Source organism: Lipotes vexillifer, unplaced genomic scaffold, assembly GCF_000442215.2.
Source record: "Lipotes vexillifer unplaced genomic scaffold, Lipotes_vexillifer_v1.1 scaffold359, whole genome shotgun sequence".
Taxonomy (NCBI): Eukaryota; Metazoa; Chordata; class Mammalia; order Artiodactyla; family Lipotidae; genus Lipotes; species Lipotes vexillifer.
In genome coordinates this window covers 470327-494545 of record NW_006778638.1, presented here as the reverse complement: position 1 = coordinate 494545, position 24219 = coordinate 470327, and the positions used below count along the sequence as shown (strand labels likewise).

At 37.8% G+C, this 24219-nt stretch overlaps 1 protein-coding gene across 1 annotated transcript in view; it reads right to left on the bottom strand.

Moving 5' to 3' along the window:
• STMN2 (stathmin 2) overlaps positions 1-24219 on the bottom strand; it is a 54114-nt gene that overhangs the window by 19870 nt on the left and 10025 nt on the right. Inside the window, exons 2-3 of the mRNA XM_007451728.1 lie at positions 4778-4873; positions 855-1027 (exon numbers count right to left, since the gene is read on the bottom strand). Of these exons, the coding sequence (XP_007451790.1) occupies positions 855-1027; positions 4778-4873 (269 nt within the window). The remainder of the gene's footprint in view (positions 1-854; positions 1028-4777; positions 4874-24219) is intronic.

Below are 24219 nucleotides of genomic sequence, written 5' to 3'. Positions count from 1 at the left end.
GGATGTAGCCCCATAATCACACAGCTGATACACACATATTCAGACATAACTTCTGTCTCTATGTATACAGTCTTAGGGATTTCTGTATGCCCTCCATTTTTAATACCCTTGGCTTTTCTTATTCAGCTGATTGTGGAAAATTAAAGATTTAGCTCTGTAAGGAAAAGTTCTTTAATACAAACAAGGACCAATGGAAAAAAGGAAAAAATGCCATCAAGGCTTAGAAATGGGTAGAGGAAGATACTCATATATTCCCGAGAGGGTTCTGATCTTGGAAGAACCAATTTCAAGGACAGGGAGTGAGGCCTTGGGGACAGGGGCAAGCTTCTGGCCCTTACCCTGGGGTGGACAGCGTTTCTGGGCAGGAAATATCTCAGAGGGAGTGTCTGGTGCTTTCTAGTTCCGAGGAAAACCATGTACTATGCTTTGGGGCAGGACGCAGAGTCTGAGAGCGAGGACTCACCACTTGGGCACCTCTCTCCACCACAATCCCTGGAGTTACGGCACCTAAGGCTGTGCTTTCTTGACAGCAAGGATAGGCTAAGGCAGGGAGGCTTTTATCAAAATGGGTCCAAGATGGGGGGAGGGCACTGAAGTTCTTTCAGTGTCTGAGATCTTCGGTTTTAACTAGCCTCAAAGCAGCAGTTTTTACTTGAAGTAGCCTGGATCTATGTCTAGAAGACCTCCATGTGCAGATTCAGGCATCATTGTCTCCTGGAACTTCTGATGGAAGTGTGTGTGTGTGTGGTGTGTGTGTGAAAGCGGAGGGGTTGGAGAGAAGGGAGAGAGAAGAGGAGAGAGAGAAGGCAAGGAAAAGAGAGAGCGGAACGTAAAAACCCATGGAAAAAAGTTACCTTTCTTCTTTCCTCTGCAGCCTCCAGTTTCTTCTGGATCTCCTCCAGGGACAGATCTTTCTTCTTGGGAGAAGCTAAAGTTCGTGGGGCTTCTGAGATAGGAGATGGCGGCTTTAAGATCAGCTCAAAAGCCTGGCCGGAGGCACGTTTGTTGATTTGCTTCACTTCCATATCTGAGAGATGAATATGTGAGAAGGTTAAGCACACAGAACACAGGCATGGGTTTACTAAAATAATTTGAATTCTGGCAATTAAAAGCAGCCTTGTTATTCTGGCAAAGATGAGTAAAACGCTGCATATGATCATTTACTCTACATTGTTTGAACATAAAAGACCTCTTTCTTTCATATAATTATAGATATATTTTAACTGGATAAATATTTACAGTGTTGGGAAATTCAATAATGTCCATAGGGAGTTGAATCATGGTAGGCGTGCCCAGAAAAAAATAGCCTGAATCGATTTTAAACTAACTTTATTTTCCTTTTGAATAAATATGAACCTCATATGAAAACCAAGGAGCACAGATTTAGATTTATTTATTCTTTTGGAAATTACCATAGCTGGAAACATTTTCAGATTACATAATGAGGAAAATAACAAAGTCCTCCAGTTCTCACACCTAATCCTGTGGTTAGAAACCACAGGAGCTGTGTTGGAATCGATGTAGCTCCCTGAATGGTTGGAAATACCTGCAGCAGTCAAGGCTCATGTGCAAGGCATCCTGCTGGTTCCTGTTTTGCCCTTCAGTGTGTCTGTTGATCTGAGTCATCATGCAGTGTAATGTCCGCTCTGGGGAGGACACTGTGATGGGGGTCCCTGTCTTCAAGATGCTTATAGTCTAATGAAGACAATAAGACAGGGTACCATGGTAATGTCTTTGCTTCTACTTCGTTGCTACTTAGAACGTCCTTCATCATCCCTCAGCTGTAGACAGGAACCGGGGGCAGAGGCATTGTAGTAGGGGAGGGAGGGGGCAATATCTGCTTATCTAATTTATACACTCTGTACATTTTAAAAATATTTAAACTCAATAGCTGCATAATATGCATAGTAATTAAGTGGGCAGAAACTTGAAAATAAATGCATAATATAATTTATAATGTAATAAATTATAATGTAAAATAATAATTTATAATATAAAATAATACCATTTATAATATAAAGCAGAGTGATAGCTAGCACCTGCTAGGATATTAGTGTAATTACACAACTTACAGCTTAGTAAAATATACTGATTTTTAAAAGCTCACTGGACAGCTCTAACTTTTAGATGAGTGTTTTTTATTTTGGACCCCAGACTACACCCCTCTCATTTCAGCCACCCAGTCCTTGTTTTGTCCTCTGAACCCACCCAAAGTCAGGCCATTCTCTGTTGTGCATCACAATAGTATTTGAAAAGAGTTATGATTTTCCATTTCAAAATTTTTCCCCAGTCTAAAGCATCCTCAGTGTCCTAAAGTGACACAGTTTCTAGATCTTTACTACTGCATCACTCCCTAACCTCACAGGGCTCACTAATTTATTAATGTCCCTTGAAAATTGTGGCAACCAAGCTGGCCAGGTCTCCAGGCTACTTCTGACTAGAGCAGAGCAGAGAAGAATTATAAATTAGCTTCCATTAACATTCTTTTAGCAGCCTGGTTAGTGCACTTTCAGTTTGTGGTCAGGTAAGACCCCAGGTGAACAGGAACTGACCTTACTTACTTAGATCTGTGAATGCTAACAGATCATATAGACAAAGTCAATTCAGTAAGTATGTTAAAAATGATGTGGCTTTTTTCACAAATGTAAAAATATTTTAAATCTTCCTGAAGGCACCCAAATTTGTACTTATATCTTAAGTACAACTCTATAAAAATTGTGTAAATTTATGGAAAAGGATTTCAAGAGAACAGAGGCAAATAAAAATCACTTATTTGATGAGGTGATGGGATTTTAAATGGATAGAGTTAGAGACACTGAAATCAGAACTGCCTGTACTTGCATCCAAAATAGTAAGCCCTGCTTACTAGGGTATGATACTGGGAAGGTTAATTCACTTCTTTAAGCTTTCATTTCCTCACCTAAAAGATGGAGATAAAAGGCACCTTTCTCATAAGACTGTTGTGAAGATTAAAAGATGAAGGATACTTGTCCAAATTAATCAAATTATATACGTTAAATATGTGCAGTGATTTGTAAGTTACCTCAATACAGCCGTTAAAAAAGCTAAATTGTAAAGGTGCTCCAAAAAACCGATATAAAGGATACTAAATGTAAAGCACGGGCCATAGCACTTAGTGTTTATAAATGTAAATAATAATTATTAAGTCTTGTGATAATATTTGTCTACAATAAACACTTCACATTATTACCTAATATAGAAAGAGAAGACAAGGTTAAAGATATTGGGAATTTGAAATTCTCTACCAGTTCTTTTAGGAAACAGCTCATGAGCTATGTTGAATTGTCTATTTGACTTCTAAGACTCAGCTTATATATAACCTTCGATTTTAGTTTCCCTCTCTCCAGTCCCTAAGAGGGCAGAAACCATCACTTTCTTCTGTGTCCTACCAGTAAATGCTGCCTTAGCAAATAATCACACTGAGTTCCACTTACTGGTTATTTGTATGTTGTGATTCTCTTCTACTAGGCCTTGAGTGCCTTGAAGAAGAGGACTGAGCCGTATTCATCACTGGAGCCTCAGTGACAACACATGGTGAGATACAGTCTCAGAAGAAACATAGCGGGATTACTAGTTACAGCCACATTTAGCAGATTAAGGATAGGACCCGTGTATTTGTTGATTGAATGAACTTATATGAAGTAGGCGTGGGACCTGCATTCTAACGAGAGTTTTGGTTGGAAACCAAAATCTTTTTGCATGAAAGACATTTCCTTGTGAAACAGTTAATTCATATTTATGATGCTTGTGCCATGACAGAATCAGTTTGAAAGAAAAAACGTCTTTGAGTCCTGGAATATTTTAAAGGCATAGAAGGGGTTAACTGCCATAGATCCTTTCACCTTACCTTTAATGTATTTCCTTATACATGTGGAAAAGAAAATCGCTGTGAGCCAAACATGCCTCAGCTTTATCTACTACATATATAACTGCACCAAACATTTTGATTAAATGGACTGAGTTACGTAAAAATGGTATTGTTGATAATGACAGCTACCATTTTGAATGCTTACAAGAGGCCAGGCTCTATGCTAAACATGAAACCATTTAAACCCAACAACACCACTGGGAGGAAGATATTAGAGTTAAATCGGGCTCAAAGAATCTTAGTTACTTGCCCGAGGTCATGCAAATAGTGGCAGAACCAGGAAGGTAATGAAATTAAGTAGTATGAATCAGGATAAATCAAACCAAAAGGGTTTTACTGCAAAATAAGGTTCATAGCTATGCCAGCTCTTCAGGATTTTCTTTTAAAATCCTCTTTATCTGGGGCTTCAGTCATAGGTCGGTTTTACTACTGGAACTTATTAGGTTGTTGACATGCACACACAAAATACGGGGATTTTATAAAGAGTACACTAAAAAACTGTGATGGTGGTTGATTTTCTCTCCTGAGTTTTTTAACTACAAAGCATTTTCTCGCAAATTGTGATCTCTAATTACAGCTTAGCATATCATGTTATTTGCAAAGAAAAGCCTCGGACATATTGTGGATGTTGACATGCTGTATGCGATGGCTAATAAGCACTCAGCCATGTTTCTTAAGAGACATTAATGTGCTGTTACTAGCGTCAAACTCATACTGTTTTGAGCAAACGGCAATCAATAAGACCCGTTAGCTAGACCTGGCAGGTCAACAGTAATATCCACAAAATATTGATTTAATTATATCAGGAACTGTGAGACAGAAACAAATATATCCAAGCTTTGCCAACTGATCCAGCCAGCAGGGACATTTCTATTGTAGGCATCTTACCATCGTAAGTGTAGATGTTGATGTTGCGAGGTTCCGGGTAGAAGCAAGAGCAGATCAGTGACAGCATGGACAGCTCCTTCATTTTTTCCTTGTAGGCTGAAACAAAAGGCTCAAGATTAGTATCTATCATTTTCTGAATTTCCTCTGAACGTTTCTTTTAACCTGAGTAATAATTGCAGCCTCCTGCAGAATGAATGTTGCCAGGGACACTGCTCTCTTTCACAAAATATAAATGAACGAAAGACGGAAATGGACTCTGGGGTGCATATTCCTTATTACGGAGGACATAAAACACAAATTGTTGCAGGTTAGATAAGAAGTGAGAGAAAGGGAGCTAGAGAAAGAAAGGAAGGTAGAAGGAAATGAGATCCAGCAGGGTAGGAGGGAGAGACAGGAAAGATACAGAGGAAGCAGAAACAAGACAAAATGGGTAAAGAGAAAGGTCCATTCCAGTACATGTGCACGCAGGTCTGTTGTATATAAATCAGCTTCAGGAGGTGTCCTTTGTTGGTTGACCCTGAATGGCCACATACACACTTGGAGAGAGTCAGAGAACTCATCAGGATAGTTATTAAGAAAATATTGATATATCTTGCAGGGACCAATGTTGCTTATTTCTCTTCATCCCAAGTGCACTTTTTTTATCTCCCTCTTTCCACACACACCAAAAACCTGGACCTGAGATCTGATAAGGATGTCTCTTCCTCTCTGCACACTCAGTTTGGATGCCAAGCAGCTGCTGGAGTTCAGACCTTCCTCCCCCTTCACTCCCCCCACCCCCCCCATTTCATTTTCCCCTTTGTCCTTCAAGAGGTCTCCTGTCCAGTCAACCTTAGAGGGCCTCTTATCACGTTGGTCATCACCGGGACAAGTGACGACCAGATGGGGATAAAGAGGTGGGATCCTCTCACCTTTGTTGGTTATTTAATTAGCAAAATTAATAAATTAAGGAAAATGGAAGAAAAATAATAGAGATAATGTGCACTGACTCGTGAGAAAGTATAAACAAATGGTGATGTCCTAACATATTGAACCTCACAGGGGGCATGTACCTCTTGGCAGGGTCTTCTGATCGTTACGTAACCCATGGAAGAGGAATACCTTGGCAAGGCGAAAATCTGCAGAAGATTGTTTGGGCATTATTGCCAGGCGCATCTTTGGTTAGCCAGTAGGAAACAGATTCAGTATCTGGATGTTTTAGAGCTACAGAAATTTAGGTTGGGAAGATTCTAAGCGATCATTTAGTCAACTGTCCACCCATTGTACCATCAATTTTGCAAATGAAATGGTCCACAGAGGCTGAAGTCATATATGGCCAGTGACAAAGTTGGGATCTCTGGATAAAATGTAGTAAATCAATCTGTCTTAAGATTGCCAACAGGCTTTCTTCTAGCTCTACTTTCAGAATGAGGTTCAATGCGCCAAGAGGGCTGGACATGTTTGCACACCGTTGAACCATACACAAAGACCAATAGTGTCATACTGCGTATGGTTCAACCTAGTACATCCAGTGCATCTCTCTAAAAGAATCTCCATCGCTATTTAGCTTATTTCCTTAAAATAAGCAACAAAATTTGCCTTGTGCCAGAATAGTCCTGCCAACACACATTCTGAGAGATTTTACTGGATGCCTTCGGAATTCTCGAAGGCTGAAACCATATTTCTTTGTCCTATGTGTCTATTTAGTTAATAAAATTATGTCACTTATGAAGGTCCAAGCCTATCTTCACATGGATGTTCAGCGTGAATCACAATATCTGTCACATAAAAGCATTTTGTGGTTCAATGCATTTAATTCCATGAACTGATTAAAACCAAAACAGCAAGCCTTTGTAGGCTTGTACCTTTTCCTGGTAAGAGGATGCCAAATGGTACCCAAAATACTTTGCAAAATTAAGCACATATTAGACGCACATGTTAAAGACATCAACTTTATTAGGGAAGGGCAATCCAAAAGCAAAATAAAAGATATTCTGTCTCATAGAAAAGGGAACCTTTCTATACTGTTGGTAGGGATGTAAATTGGTGCAGCCACTATGGAAAACAATATGGTGTTTCCTTAAAAAAACTGAAATAGAACTACCGTATGATCCAGCAATCCCATTCCTGGATATCCAGAAAAGATGAAAACTCTAATTTGGAAAGATATATGCACCCCAGTGTTCATAGCAGCACTATTTACAATAGCCAGGACATGGAAACAACCCAAGTTCCCATCAACCAGTGATTGGTTTAAGAAGATGTAGGGAGTGTATATGTATATATATATATATATATATATATATATATATAATGGAAAATTACTCAGCCATAAAAAAGAAATATTGCCATTTGCAGCAACCTGGATGGACCTAGAGAATATCATACTAAATGAAGTAAGTCAAACAAAGATAAATATTATACGATGTCTCATATGTGTGGAATCTAAAGAATAATACAAATGAATCTATATACAAAACAGGAACAGACTCACAGACATAGAAAACAAACTTATGGTTACCAAAGGGGAAAGGGAGGGGGCAGGGATAAATTAAGAGTATGGGATTAACAGTTTAAAAACTACTATGCATAAAATAGATAAGCAACATGGATTTACTGTATAGCACAGGGAACAATATTCAATATCTTGTAATAACCTGTAATGGAAAATAATCCAAAAAATATATAAGACAGAATCACTTTTCTGTACACCTGAAACTAACAGAATATTGTAAATCAACTATACTTCAATAAAAAGATTTTCCATTTTATAGAGAGGTTAACAGATTAAAGCTCTAAAAGAAAATGAATTCCTACTGAAGAAATCATTCCTCAACATCTGTCCTCAGTTTCCTGGAAATGAAGTTCACCAATTTTCAGTAAGGTCACTGATCTAATTAAGATGGATAAAGGTGTAAACGTTGTCAGGAACCAACACATTTAGAGCCCATGTGTAATACATAACTGTGACTGATAAAAATGTTTGTTCTTTCCTCTTTTAGGTGGTCTGGGGACAAACCCCAGCTCATCTCCGTGGGTGATTTCTTTAACGGCATCCTTACTTTGATTATTTTTTTAAAACATCAGGGCCCGTGACTCTACATGGCACGACTCTATCCAGTAGTAGCCATTGCATAGATTTTCGCTGATATAGTTGCTCTGAATCCTATGGAACCCCGTAAAACCAGTTGCCACCACAGCCCAAGCAAATTGATTGTTTCCATGCAGCAAAGGAATACTGTGAAGATGGGTCTCTTTCCCACTTGCTGCAGTTGCCCAAGACTTTCCCCAGATGGCATTACCCTTCCTAATCGTCTCCACTCATCTCCATCCTTTCCAAAATCTGAATCCCAAAGCAGATCACCCCTCTTCAGTGTTTCCCCCTCTTCGGGGTACTCCCACATTGATCCCCTGTTGTCCTTAGTAGGCTATACTACATAATCATGATTATACACTGTTATACTTGATTATATACTGTTTCAGCCCATTCACTACTGGTTTCTGATGTGTAATTTTTGTTTACTAAACGAAACTCTTTGAAGGCAAATGTTGCATCTTACTCATTTATGAAATAATTTACAGCATAGTTCTGAATGGAACAGAAAGCAGTTGCTTAATAAATAGTTGTTGGCTATTTTGCTCACTGATCTCCCGTTGCGGAGAACAGGCTCCGGACGCGCAGGCTCAGCGGCCATGGCTCACGGGTCCAGCCGCTCCGCGGCATGTGGGATCTTCCCGGACCGGGGCACGACCCCGTGTCGCTTGCATCGGCAGGCGGACTCTCAACCACTGCGCCACCTGGGAAGCCCTGGTTTTAAGTCAATCTCTCAATTGACAAGTATCAATATTTACGATCACCACCTATGGTCAAGAGTTTCTGTGAGGCATTATGAAATTAAAAAGAGATATGTGTGTCCTCATTCTTAAGGAGCTTTCAAGTCAGTGAAATGAAGTATATGGATATAAAAAGCGATAGAAACACATGCAAAATAAGGTAAGTGTCAAATAGAGGTAGATGATTTGTACTAGAAATTCAGAAGAACCTCAAAGCCCTGGGGCTGTGGGGAGGGTGGTCAGCAATGGCTTTACAGTTAGAGTTGCCAGATTTAGCAAATAGAAATACCAATACCTAGTTCAGTTTTAATCCAAATATTGCACGGGACATACTGAAAACCATTCCTTGCTTTTGCGAAATTCAAATTTAACTGGGTATCTTGTATTTTATATGGCAACCAGAGCAAATGGACCAGTATCATAAGACTGAGTAGGGTTGAGGAAAGCAAAGAGAGGAGGCATATTTGTTATTGTTGACATGGAAATGGGTTTATAAAGAGACCATATGGAAAACTTTTGTGAGTGGAACAGTGAGTTTACATAAGGATGGATGACTCAACTCAACTTCAGGGAGCATAATTCACTTCCAGGTCTTTGCGAATGGCCTTCTCTGTGTTTCAGGAGACAGCTTTTTCATAGACTACACTACAAAGGGTTTTTAGAAGTTGTGTCCTGATAGTAAGTCTTCTTTGAGGTCAATTTGGCTCCAAGATTTTGGGTAAGATGTTTTGAAATTTTGCTCATGTAAAAGGGTTGCTGGGACTTAAAAACATTATGTGTACATTAAAACAAACATGGATATATACAAGAATGTTAGAATTTCATGAATTTTAAATGTGTAAACTTAAAAGAAATTTGAATTTGAGAGTTTAGTTTTGAGCCCACCCTTAGGAATATTTAGGTGAGGAAGTTTGAAAAGCACAGAGTTGGCAATGGGTTGGTTCGCTGTAAGTCCTGGCTTGCTTGCATCGTTCTGGTTTAAGCCCATTAATAACATCCCCATTCACGGTCGAAACGTTTGGCTATTACAAGTCATCCTAGCAACAGGAAGCCATTGAACGTTTTGAAAGTGGAATTACCTGATAAAAGCTCTTCTTAGACCTATTTGGCTGGTTTATGCAGGAAAGACCCATCGCTAGGAGACACACTTAAGAAACAGTTGAATAAAGTTCAGCAGGTAATGCAGTGTGGTTTGGGGAAAGGGTAGTGCAGAGGAAAAGGAAAGGGAAGATGCAGGGGACTTTATGAAAGATGAATTGTTAGAAAAGAATAACTAAATTTGGAGTCAAGGGCGGATGGAAGAGTGAGAGATCCTCATGGATGGGTAGCCAAGGGAAGCTTTCCAGAAAAAGGGTCGCTAAAACTGAGTCCAGCTCATCTAGGATGAGCTGGCCTTGCAGAAAATAGACCATGGGTTGAGGTATGGAAATATATATAATATGAATAAACTTTTTTATTGACAATAAAACAAATCCCAAGCAAATGTGAATGCTATTAGAAACATGTTATTAAGATTTCAGTATTGAAATTTCATACTTTGAATTGACAATCATTTTCTTCATTGGTTTTTGGAAAGCAGCATATATTTATCTTTTCACTATACACAACACCAAGCAGAGCGTGCATGTTTGTAAGGATGTGGGAGGAGATAGGTAATTCCATATAATGTTTTTCATTGTTGCTTGCATTTGGTATTTATTATTGTTTACAGGTAAGTGTATTTCTCTAGTAAATTCATTTAAAATTCAACCCACATGATGCGTAATTTTATAGCAATATCCACTTAACCTAATGGTGTATGAACGCTGATATTTTTTCCATTCGTCTAAATGGCTACAATGAACTATGAATAATGGCAACAGCTGCGATTTGTTGAGAACAAACAATGTACCAGGCATGGTGCTAGCTGGTTGCATGTATTTTCTCATTTAATCATCTCAACAATACGATGAGAGGTACTATAATTAGTCCAGATTTACAGATGAAATAAAAGACTCAGAGAAGTGGTATAGCTTGCCCAATGTGCAGTAGATGATAAAGTGTGGAGTTTACTTTGAATGTAGGTCTGCCTGACTCTAAATTCTTTGCTGCTAGTTATTCACTTCCCCAAGAATTTTCTCAGGTGTATTACACTTAGCTTCACCATCTACATATTGTTTCTAACTAGAAAATAATGCATATTATTACTTATTTTTTAAATGATGAGTTCAAGACTTTTTTCTTTCCCACTTTTTCTTTGGCATTTGTTGTTTAACTTTATTGACTGCATGGCTATAGGTAAGTGTAGGGGTTTATAGAAAGAAAATGTAACTTTTCTTTTACTTGTGGATTTTACTTGGTACAGAGATGGCTAGAAAATGCAGGAACAGTTTCTCAAAAGGAACTTTGAGTATATGTATATTTTATTATATAAGTAAATATATCCTTACACACTCATATTCCAGGTAATGAGGTAAAAAGAGAAAGTGGTAATTATCTAGGTATTTTAGGAAAAAAAAAACTTTTGCATCAGTTATTTTGCATCCCAGATCACTGATATGAAGTAATCCACTGATATGGATTATTATTTTAAGGATGATATATTTCGGCAGGCAATCACCTAAATTTTCTCAAATGTTTTTTTTTTGGCTTTTTCCTGTGTGTGTGAATCTGGAGATTGTACTTCTCCCTCGAGGAACAAAGAGTGGTTGAGGAGAACAATACAATCCATACTAGAGATTTAATTATCAGATTAGATCTTGGGATAGATTAAAATAGCAGAGATTTTGTTTACTTAGTAAAATATGAAATAGACACACACACATATATATGTATATACATATAAAATTATTTCTCCCATTCTTCTAAATATATATCACAAGCTCTAAGCCCTTTGCTCAAAATTTCAAATACATCTTAATTTTATACACTTTGCATTTCAACAAGACAATAATATATATTATTCATGACAATATACTCCATTACTTTTCAAAGGCTTGAATAATTAAAAATAAGTGTTTTTAAAATGTTCAGTTTTCTATTTCACCTGGCTTGTGTGGGAACGACCATCAATATGAGTTCTCGTATTTACTTTGTTGTTATTTGATTTAGAATCAGTAGTATCACAAAAATATCTTCCATTTATTCATTCTGGGAAAAAATTTATTTGACTCAGTTTTGGCTAATGCAGAGTATAAAAAAGAATATGTATTAGACTTCCTGTTAACATGTGAAAGACAGTTAAGGAATGCTCTGAAAATGTCATTAATATACTACTTTGGAAGAAAATATCTCATAATCTCTGGATGCGCTACTGGTCTGTGTTCCCACATAGCAGTGTTAACAATAAGAACAGAGTCGTTCAAGGCACTCGTTGCCTGACCGTGGACTTGTGTTTTGGGGGCTCCGGTGAGGGATGCTCAGGGTCTGTTAGCACACCGATTTTCCTCCTTTCCTTTCTCATGTTTTACCTGCAATCATTGATCACTTTAGTCCAGTAGGGGGTAGGGGTGGGGTTTCTTGGCAAGTCCTAAGATACTCAGTTTGGAGTCAACCTAAATTTCTTCTTTTGAAAGGTCTCTGGCAAGAAGTAAAGGACAAAGTTAGATGATATACAGAATGCAGGATATAAGTTCCTTGCAATGATTTTACAGCAAGTAGATTTGCATTGCTTTCTAAGAGATTTCATTGACATTTTTTTATTTGAAGCTTTCCAATTTATATAAACAGTGAATTAAAAGCATCTCTTTCGGGCTTCCCTGGTGGCGCAGTGGTTGAGAGTCTGCCTGCTGATACAGGGGACACGGGTTCGTGCCCCGGTCCGGAAAGATTCCACGTGCCGCGGAGCGGCTGGGCCCGTGAGCCATGGCCGCTGAGCCTACGCGTCCGGAGCCTGTGCTCCGCAACGGGAGAGGCCACAACAGTGAGAGGCCCGCTTACCGCAAAAAAAAAAAAAAAAAAAAAAGCAGCACCTCTTTCTTTGGGAAAAAACGTTGTCATTTCCAGGTAGGGGCATCTTTAGGATCTGGCAAGTTGGGAGCGATAGTTTTGGACATTCCTGGTAGTCCTCGTTGCTGTTGCCAGGGTTTAAATGACAGATAATGGGAGAAACAGGGTACTCTGCTAATTGATTCTAAAAAGACTCAAGACACACCCACAATCATTAAACACTGAACCCACATTCTACCACTGATCTCCTAGATCTGACTTCTCTCTGTGCCTCCTATTATGTGTCTTAAATAGACGGGAATCCGTTACCTATAAGCTCTTTTTTTGATGCCTTCTTTATCCATGTCATAAATTAAGCTCCCGCAGCTCATCTTAACTTGATTTTGGCCGTATTGTGTTATTGTGTGTGTGTGTGTGTGTGTGTGTGTACGTACGTGTATTGTGTTTGGTAGTCTGATTGCTTTGAGGTCCTAGAGCCTGAGGTCAGATTATCTTCTAAAAGTCAAACCTATCATCCCGTTTAGAAATACTTTCAGGAGTGCCATCACTGTGATTTTCCTCTTGAAAGATGAAATAGACTAAAATGATTCTATTTAAAACATTTGCATACTATACTGGCTTCAATTTGGACCCTAAAAAAACCTTAGCTTGATGAATATGTAATTGAGAATTCAACATTTACATGAAAAAGAAATCTCAAATTTTTCAACATCTATTTTAACATCCCAGAAGATCACTGATATGAAGTAATGTTCTAGATATTTCTGCCATGATGATGTAATGCTAATCCAAATAAATATGGATTCGGTCTGTATTTATTCCACTCACATCTCCCCACAAGGATTATGATCTCCTAAGCTATAATAACCAGGGAGGTTCTGAAAGATTAATATTTTGATCAGCCAGAGCAGCATACTTTTTCTGTAGGAATAGATATCAAATCAAATAAAGGAACATTTAAGAAGGTCAAAGCTGTACAACCCATCATTGGATTTTACAGAAACGTATGAGGCTCTTAAATTTCAATTCCATTGATTCTTGGAAAAACAATTGTGACAAGGAAAAGAAATTGGGTGACATGAATCAGTCCTTGTGATCAAAATTGTAATAAAAGCAGTAAATTGTATCAATTTGGGACCTTACCTTACTCTTGATTCCAGGTCAAGCACCTGTTGAGTTTAATGAGAATTCTGCTGTATCATGCAGAGCCTTGTTCTTTTCTTTCCCCTGGTAAAGAAATTCTTGTAGTTCTACATGGAGACCAAACTACACTGTGGTTTACAGGGGTAATGGGAGCACTTTATTCTGTCTGCAATTCAAGATCTTATCAGCAAGCCTAATTCTGGGTACTGAGGGATGTCTTTTTCTTAAGTCACCAGTAGTAGTCACAAGCCTAGGATGATAGCTAAATTGGGTGGGACTTAAATGAGAAAAGCCAGAGTGAAAGGACAGAGAGACCATGCATCTGGCTGAGTGGAGTTCTCGTAAAGGAATGATTCTTTTCTCCCCTTCCCTTCAGTCTCCTGATGGGGAGGCAACCTCCATTTGAGGGCTGCCATGATGTTCTCTGAATTGTGCCTCCACAATGGCTGAATGTGACACCCAAGTGATTTAAATCTCTTCCCATTATTTTTTAATTTTTTGGTTGAAGAGTAAAAAAATACTTTGCATCCATTCTTAATTCAGCAAAACATACTTCTTATAGAGACTGACTATTGCCTTTGTGGTATGAATTATAGAATCAAAAATGTTTTGGTCATCGATGATGAGGATGTTGGTTTCCTTTTTCACTTTGCAGTAACATGTAGCCTTTCTCTAGAAAATAAGCCCTGGCTTCTCCTTCACATGGATTTTAGAATTAAGTCTGACTATGATTCATGTTTTTGTGTTGCATAAGGAAGTATAAAACTGCATATATGGTGAATTCCTTATTATGTTCTCAGTGAAAGCAGGAACTTTCAGAAATGAAAAATGCAAGACTTTTATTACAAGCGCAAAGCAAAAAACCTGTAATGTAAGATTCACATGACTTTATCTCACTTAATAGGTCAGTTGAATTTCCCCACGAATTGACCAGTGGTTTAGATGCTGAGAATACAAACAATGATTTCAAAGGGAATCCTCTCTATCATTACAAGATGGGGTTGCCTGTATTCAGATAATGGAATATGCTAATTAATACAGAACACTGAGAAGAAACACAGTCAGATTAAGTGGGGACTCTGCAGTAATTTGTGTGATAAGCCTTATCAGAAAATTTGCCAAAAGTCGAAAGCATAGTTCTTGAAGTTTTGCCCATAAACCTCAACTCCCTTGGAATGGTGTAAAGTTTCTACACATTTAAAGAGTCCCATGCTGTTATTTTAGTTCTGAGTGCGTCTTACAAAATCCTTACTAGTAATAGTTACTAGCATCAACTGCGAATAAAAGAAGTGTTTAACTTGCTGTTATTGCCAAATAATACTTATTAAGTTTCCATTGAATAGAATCCTTATCTGGGTAGTATACAGATTGTCCTTAGAGCAGTTTTTCTAAATTCTTTCTTAGGAAATGAACGGCATATAAATGATTAATAGACAATATTTCAGGAAAAGGCCACAAAAGCCTCATGTAGGAGCCCGCATTTTGCTTGTTTCCCCAAACCTAAGAATTCTAGAGTCTTAATGAATCTTTGTAAAATGCAACAGTATATAACATTTACTCAATAGTGCTCTAAAAGTTGGATTTTTAAATCATATTTATTAGAGTTTGGTTTTAGTCATCCATTCAAAACCTGTGTATTAAAAGCTTAGGTAACTGGTTTAGTGAACAAAAACTGAGCAGTCAGGTAAATTTTTTCCCCTGAATGAAAACAAGTCTTGTTAGTCACACTTACGTAATGTGTCCTACAGTCACTTTGTGTCAAAGAGAATAGAATGAACAAATATATATTTAAAAATATAGGAAATGTAAATATTGTCAAGGTTTAGAATTGCCACTGATATTTAAAAAATTGAGCAATACCAATGACTGAGTATCTCTGCGAGTAAGTGAGAGTACTGGAGCCTTTGAGATGAGTGTGAAACCTCTTCCTATTACGGCTTCCACTGTGTAATAATCTTCAGCGTCCATTCTTGAGGCAGCTAAATAGCGTGGAAGAAATCCTCAGGTTAACGTAGATATGCCATGAAAACTGCTTTTTTGTTTTGGAAATCAAAATGCTACTCCTCAAGCTTTGCCATGTAAAGACTCATTTTCTGAAATAGGATTCATCCCATCATATACTAGAACTTGAATTAGTATAATTTTCTGCCAGGAATGAAAAGCAGTGTAAAAAGAAAGTAAGAAAAACGTCGGGAGTTTCTGAATTCCACAGTCCATTTTGTGTCATCACTGTTACAAACAAGATTAAAATATAAAAGACAACTCGGTCCAAGAAAAGTATTTCTAAATTTTCTTTCTTTCACATGCATTTTGTTTCTTCTGGAAATAAAAGCTCTTCTAAGAAATGGTAATTTTCAGTGATGCAGAAGTTTTGTATGCTCATGCTATGATAAATGTAGTTTTGTTAAGTTATTGTGCTTTGCATGCCAAAGTATCACTTTGCCTTTTTTTTGTAATAAAGTAAATGGCTACAGGAAGGATAAAGAGACTGAAATTTGGGTTTGGATTTATTTGAAATAAGCAATACACATCACAAAAAAACCCAGAAAGATTTAAGAAGTAACCGTATGTTCTCTTACAGGTGGATTTCATAACATGCTTAACCTATAAGATACAAATAAAAATACCTGAGTGATCAGGAGGGTTTGTTCATACTTTGAGGAAATATATTATGAGGTTTTTAGTTTGTTTTGGTTATGCATTTTGTTTTTCTACTTTAATGAAATCTGGTTGACCTGGATTGGTGAGTAGTTTCTCAAAGAGTTACTTTAAGGTCATCAATATAAATATGTTTAGATTATTAGTAAGTCTGCCTTTTGTCTCATGCAATTGGAATCACTAGCCTTAGCATTGTAGAACTGGAAGGAACAGCAGAAATGATCTAAATAATCTAATGATAGTCTCATTTTATACATGAAGAAATCAAACTTAATAACCTTAGTTTTTTTAAAGGCCTTCCCCCGCTTTGGGGATGGCAGATGGTGTGGTGGTGGTGATGACAGGAACAGAGGGGAAAACAGCAATGGGAGAAAGGTGTAATGAGTGGAAGTGAGAAAGGCTTAAAAAAAAATCATCTTTCTTTGATATTTGACTCTCCTGCTTCTAAATCTTGTTGTGCATTTTTGATGTTGGGTGATACAAAGCAATTTATTTGCATTGTGGCAGTGTTTTTTTTTTTTCCTTTCCTAAAACCTAAGGACCATTGATCTCCTCTTCCAGAGCACTTGGAACAGCTTTTCGGAGGGCTTCACACACTTTCATCCTTCTTGGGAAGCAAATTCATCTGCATGTGAAGACCAGTGCCTCACGCACACATACAAAATTCTTGGAATGCACCCAGAATGGTGGTACTTGCTGCTTCTGCTGACCAAGGCAATATATACATACCATATATTACTTGTAGAATTCCTCCATTGACAAAATTTTCATGAAGAATGGCATTTCTCTTTTACTTTACAAAATTATGTAATGTGTTGCGATTAAACTATGCTCTTGGATAGTAGCTCAAGTCTTAATTAACCCCATGTTTCAGGTAGGAAAATAAGTATTAGATGGTGACTGGATTATATGACCTTTGAGGTCTTCTCAAAACTTAAAATTTTTCTGTTAAGAACTTGAGCACGTCATTTAATTTTTCTGGACCTTTTTTTCATTGATAGTTGGTATTTCCAAGCTCTGGAATTCTATGATTCTACAGATTTAGCAAATATTGTCCATAAATGAATTAACTTCCTCATTACATGCAGATTCATTTTTTTGTGTTTTCTGCACTAAGGGCTTTCTTTACCTACCTTCTTTTAAACAAATTATTTTAAGGCATTACATTTTTAAAGAAAGGAAAACTTCCTCTTCATATTTTCTGCTTTGTAAGTTGTTTCCTCTTTCCAAATCTTGGTATTTCATAATATTTACATGATAGACACAAAATGTTATATATAATGTGATTCATAAAGCAACTCATCATTTGAATTTCAAATTGTCAAACTATTTGAGCAAACTTAGCTTTTCCCCATACTACAAGGAAGATCTATTTTAAATATATATAAAAAATATATATTTTATGACTAGGCAGAATAGGTGATTCATAAAATATGAGCTTTTGGGACGCCATCTGGAGCCCCTTTTGAATTCATGATACTCATTCCTAAGATATGAGAAAGATTACATGTTGGTATAACTGGTTGAGTGAGATCAGAACAACCTATGCTTCTTATTTTCTTGGTGGCAGCAAGTACTACAAGACTTGGTCATAAACACTCCCAGTAAAAAAACGAAGGTAAAATGGTATCAAGTGTTTGATCTGCAAAGATAAATATGAATCAGAATTTGGCATTATCAATTGCTGATATTATTTTTAAAATCATAACTTGATAATACATAATACTTAAAGGCACAATGTGGGCTTTCCTTCACGTTCTGTTTTCTCTAGATTTATTCAGCCTAAATACATTCATAAAAAAGTGTACTTGTGGTTTGGGATATTGCTCACAATTTCAAAAAGTTGGCCAAGTAATAATGTGTAGAGCAGGACAGAGGATCTGTGTACGAGGATGTGGTGACAATTCAGAAATGTCTCCAATGGTTGACTCATGCAATTCCATAAGGCTGAGTTCGCATCTCCCTAAAAACAGAAGTGACTCAAACTTAATGGTTTCCATCGCAAAGGGCTTTGAGTCTCTTCTCCTTTCAAAGACACAGTCATGTTCCTGGCTTGTTTCACAAAGCTTAGCCCTTATTCCTCTACTGTTGGGTTCGCTGCTAATCATTTCTTCCCAACTATATTTAAGTTTTTTGAGGGAGAGAGGTGTCTCATTTAATGCATGCATGTAGTTATATGTAGCAGTTAGTGTTCTATAAATGCTTATCTTCTGGTGGCTGAGCAGGGAGGAGCTGTCACCAGCTGCAAATGATACCCCCTGGATCTGTCAGTGGCTCAGCTGGCTTCCCATTGAGACTAGCTTAAGAGTGGGGCTTAGGAGTCCAGATGTTGCAGCCAGATTGAGCTCACCGATTATCTTCACTAAATTTACTAACTTCCTTTTATGTTGCAGACTGGTATTTCTGGGTGCTTTGAAGTGGCCTACTTATCTCACTTAGCCCTTATCCCATAGCTGTAGATATGGCGATAGTTTCAAAATGGCACTAGTTAGTGGCACAACTGTAATTGCTTGGCTCCCAGGCAAAATTTAAGCAGCCCCACCTACCTCTATCCTTCATAAGGTCAACTGCATGACGACAGGTAATCACCTCTCTCTATGCAAGGAGAAAAAGGAGGCAGGTGAATGTTTCCTCTGCATTCATTTATATGTTCTGTTGCTTTTTTGGCCACAATACTGACTTAAGATGAGTAGATATTACCTTGGGATAATGGAAAAAATATGAGTAAGAGCTGAAGACTTACTTAGGCTCTAGCTCAGGATCTATTCAACCTTAACAATTTATTAAACCTTCTAAACGAGTTTATTTATCCACAAAATGGGGATATTATTGTAAAGATTGAATTAAAGTATTGCAAAACTGAAGTGCTAACTCATGTAAGATATTGTTAGCAAATATTAATCTTGTCTGATTTGCTCTTTATTCTTTGAGTGACTTTTGAAGTCTACAGGCCGTGGCTATAGTGAAATGCTGTGGCATCTTGCTTCTTGTAATGCTGTGGCTTCTCTTCATCCTTAGCTCATCAAATTACTGAACACAATCAGAGCCCCTACTTATGTCCAAGGGAGACTGTAGGTATAGAGGTTGCCTAAGAGGGCTCCAGGACTGATTTGTTTCAAATCCTGGCCTTAGCACCTACTGGCTGCATGTGGCTTTCCTTCCCTGCCTTCCTTTCCCAGCTGTGGAAATGGGGGTGATAATCTTCTCAAGGTGTTTGGGACAGCTGTCACTGCACTCGGCACACTACACTCAATACACGTTATCCAATAGTATCATTACTGCCGGCCTCACGATGCTGTGAGGGTGACAAAGTACATGAAACGTGGTTCTGGCCTAAAAGAAGACCTCAGTATAGTTGCATATAAGATAAAGAAATGTCTGTAGCAAAACACAGTTAACAACTGCTCCCAGTGAGGCAGCTGGAGTGAAGAGAGGGCTTGAGATCTGAAACCCACCTTTGCCCTGAACAAGGTGTGTGACTTCGACAGTCACTTAATTTCCCTTGGCTTCTCCTATCCTTCCTTGTCCAGCGGGAATAATGAAACCTAAGAGTTGCCATAAAAATGAAATGGGAAGGGGTTCCCTGGTGGCGCAGTGGTTGAGAGTCCGCCTGCTGATGCAGGGGACACAGGTTCGTGCCCCGGTCCGGGAAAATCCCACATGCCGCGGAGGGGCTGGGTCCGTGAGCCATGGCTGCTGAGCCTGCGTGTCCAGAGTCTGTGCTCCGCAACGGGAGAGGCCACAACAGTGAGAGGCCCGCGTATCGCAAAAAAAAAAAAAACAGAAATGGGAAAAAGGGCATAGGGACACGTGACATGTGTCTGGTTCATGTATAGTAAGGGACAATAAATGATGGGAAATATGATGACCACAAAAAGGTGCTGCAAGTAGGTATGTGGCTAATCCCCAAGCTCATTGTTAAGACAGTAAAGCTGTAGAGTTCACAGGAAGAAAGATGGGGCAAAGCTAGATTTGAGGCTGCCTTGCAAAGCCTGCTATACTCTTTGCCTCAAGCAGAACAAAGCTTTTTCAGAAGCAATTCTGAGAAATCCTATTTGACTTTTTAGCTGACCGTCCTCACCCTATGTATTCACCATTCACATCTAAAATTTATCAAAAGTGATAAAATGTTGGCTACTTGCTGTCAGCAGCATCGTCCCTTTGCAAAAGTGGGTAGGCATTTATTCTCTTCAGCTATGCAAGCAGGTCATAAAATTCATCATTCTTTCCCAAGTTATATTTTTCTGCAATTCTTCTCTTGTATAAGTTGGAATACAGCTTCCTGCAACTCATAACAAATACAGACTGCTACTGTACACGCTCGAAAAAAATTCATTTTAAGAAAAATTTCAGCACGTGGAATCCAGTTCTTTCAAAGCAGCATAATTCAATATTTCTTCAATGTTAATGCTGAACTTAGAAAAAATTCTCATCCTAGATACTGAATTTCATTTTCTTTTATTTGTTCTACTACTAAGCTTTTTTTTTAAACCAACTTTTTGGTTGATAGAAGAGACGCAGTTCTTTTCTTTCTACCATTGTGTTTTGGTTAGGCATTTCGGAAGCTTGTTCAATTTTTTTTTTTTGGTGGTTGTACGCGGGCCTCTCACTGTTGTGGCCTCTCCCGTTGCAGAGCACAGGCTTCCGGACGCGCAGGCTCAGCGGCCATGGCTCACGGGCCCAGCCGCTCCGCGGCATGTGGGACCTTCCTAGACCGGGGCACGAACCCGTGTCCCCCGCATCGGCAGGCGGACTCTCAACCACTGCGCCACCAGGGAAGCTCCAATTCTTTTTAAAATGAAAGAATATCTACATTTTCTTTAAAGCTGAACTCTTCTACCCACTGCAATATCTTATGACCTCGTGAGGATTTAAACTGTATTGATGCTTTCATATAAATGTCATTATTTCACATTTACGAGAAAGTAGGAGTATATCTTATCCTCTGCATTTTATGGCCTATAAATATGAACAATATTGAGTATTTTTATATGTAGATTGTTATTATCAACAGTATCTAATTTGAAAAAGGACTATACTTGTAAACATATTTCTATTAATATGCCTGTAATTATGTCATAAATATAATTCCAACTTTATGTACCATGTGTTTATATGAAATGATATTTTGGAGGCAAAACAAAATAGTTGTAATCCTCTTTTATAGCAGAATTACGCTCCCTTAAGCCTTTGTCAAGTCAGATGTCAGATGAATGCTAATTTGATTTCTCAGGATATCTTTATTATTTTAATAATGACATTGCAGTAACATTTTAGTGTTTTACTGATCGGTACCTGGAACACTACTGATTGAAAACGTCTTATTTTCATGAGTACTGGGAGAATACTGCTAAACTCTAAGTATCTATATCCTTTTTCTTACTACAGTCTAAGGACTGTTCTGTTTGTACTGTTTGGCTCTAGTATTTTTGTTGTACTTATCTACTAATGGGTGGAGAGTAGCAAGGTTAAATTGATCCAGGTGAGAAATACCTGAAGTTATCCCTGAAAGAAAAGATCTAGCTGAAGGATAGGTGTTGAAAATGGAAGTAGGAGAGCAGGAGAGTTCCAGGCAGGGAGGAGACTGGAGAAACAGAAATGAGAGATTATGAAACAGTCAAGTGAGGTTGAGATTTGGGTGAAATTGATGGGTTAAGAGGATTTTAGGAACAAGAGACTCTGTGTGTGCGCGCGCGTGTGTGTGTGTGTGTGTGTGTGTGGTATGTGATATAATTTCCCCTTTCCTGCTCTCCAAGAAACGTCAGGGAAGACTTTCACATTTTAATGTTTCTGGAATCAGTTTTTATTTCTACTGAATGTGACATTTTATGTTGATGAGCCTTACTGGGTAAGCAAGAAAGGTTAATTTTATTGAAGCTATATACATATTTGAAGGAGGATGAGATATGAAGTATAACGGGGAAACATGAGATGAGAAATAAATGCAAAAGAAATGTATATTTAATTCTGGCATTACCTGGAATGGATTTATCTTGGAGGTGTTCTATACTGGCCGCTGTGTCATAAATATCACATCAGTTCTCCCTCTACTACAAAGAATTATTGAGTGATGCTCATTTCCTGAATTCCAAGTAATTCCAGTAGATTTGTTATTATATGTAGAAAGTTACAAAGCATAAGAATTTAGTTATTTAATTTAAATTAATATTTTTATTTAGTGTTTTCGTCATCCATCTAGGGTGTCAGGGAAGGGGATTACTCTTTTGGATTACAAAGTGCTTAACACTGAATTGCTTACTTAATCCTCTCAACAACCATGGGATGTTTTAAAAAATTAAAGTATAGCTGGTTTACAATATTATACTAGTTTCAGGTGAACAGCATAGTGATTTAGTATTTTTGCAGATTATACTCCATCATAGGTTACTAGGATAAGGGCTATAATTCCTTGTGCTATACAGTATATCCTTATTGCTTACCTATTTTATACATAGTAGTTTGTATTTGTTAATCCCATACCCCTAATTTGCTCCTTCCCTCTTCCCTTTGGTAACCACAAATTTATCTTCTATGTCTGTGAGTCTGTTTCTGTTTCACATATACGTTCATTTGTATTCTTTTTAGATTCCCCATCTCAGTAATATTATACAGTATTTCTTTCTCTGTCTGACAACAACCGTGTAATTTAGGTGGTCTTATTTCCCCGAGATATAACTGAGCTATACCTGAGATATACTATGAGATATAACCAAGAAAACTGTAGTACAGAAATGATAATTCACTCAAGGATTATCAACTAGTGAATAGGTGGAGCAAGATTTAAAATTACATCCATCCAGCTTCCCTGGTGCCGCAGTGGTTGAGAGTATGCCTGCCAATGCAGGGGACGTGGGTTCGTGCCCCGGTCCGGGAAGATCCCACATGCCGCGGAGTGGCTGGGCCCGTGAGCCATGGCCGCTGAGCCTGCGCGTCTGGAACCTGTGCTCTGCAACGGGAGAGGCCACAGCAGTGAGAGGCCCGCGTACCGCAAAAAATAATAATAATAAAAAAAATAAAATTACATCCATCTAATTCCCATACCCACCTCTTATCTGCAAGAGGTCTCTTAGAGCACTTGAGTGGCTCTCTGTACTTCCTAATTGATGGTCTTAGTATATAATTATATGCTGCCTCATAATATTGTAGGGTAGTGTAATAAGATTGTTAAAATGGTGGAGACTTCTATTTATAGTTACAATCTACTATTACTGGTTATTAATTTTTTTTTGTATGTACAGGGTCCTGTTTTTTTCAAAAGACTAAATTCTCCAAGGGTAAGGACCATGATTATTTATATTTTTACAATACCTAGCATAGGCTTCAGAACAAAGCTGGTATTTGAATCTATTTTACAGCAGTTAATGCCATTAACTATTTTTTTTAACATCTTTATTGGAGTATAATTGCTTTACAATGGTGTGTGAGTTTCTGCTTTGTAACAAAGTGAATCAGCTATACATATACATATGTCCCCATATCTCTTCCCTCATGCGTCTCCCCCCTCCCACCCTCCCTATCCCACCCCCTAGGTGGTCACAAAGCACCGAGCGGATCTCCTTGTGCTATGCGAATGCCATTAACTATTAATAAATTTAGACTGAAGATAAACCCACTTAGTGTGTGCCTTTCCTCACTTGTGCATATTGTTACTGGACAGGAGAAAGTGCTACATTTTATTAGTTTTGTTTTTATTTTATATTATCATATCTAATATAGATGTAATATATATTAGATATATACATATATATATCTAATCTAATCCTATCTAATACATATATATTAATATATTAGATATCTATATCTTTTTATTGAAGTATAATTGACTTTAATATTATATTAGTGTCAGGTGCACAGCATATTGATTCTATATATATGTGTATATATATATATATATATATATA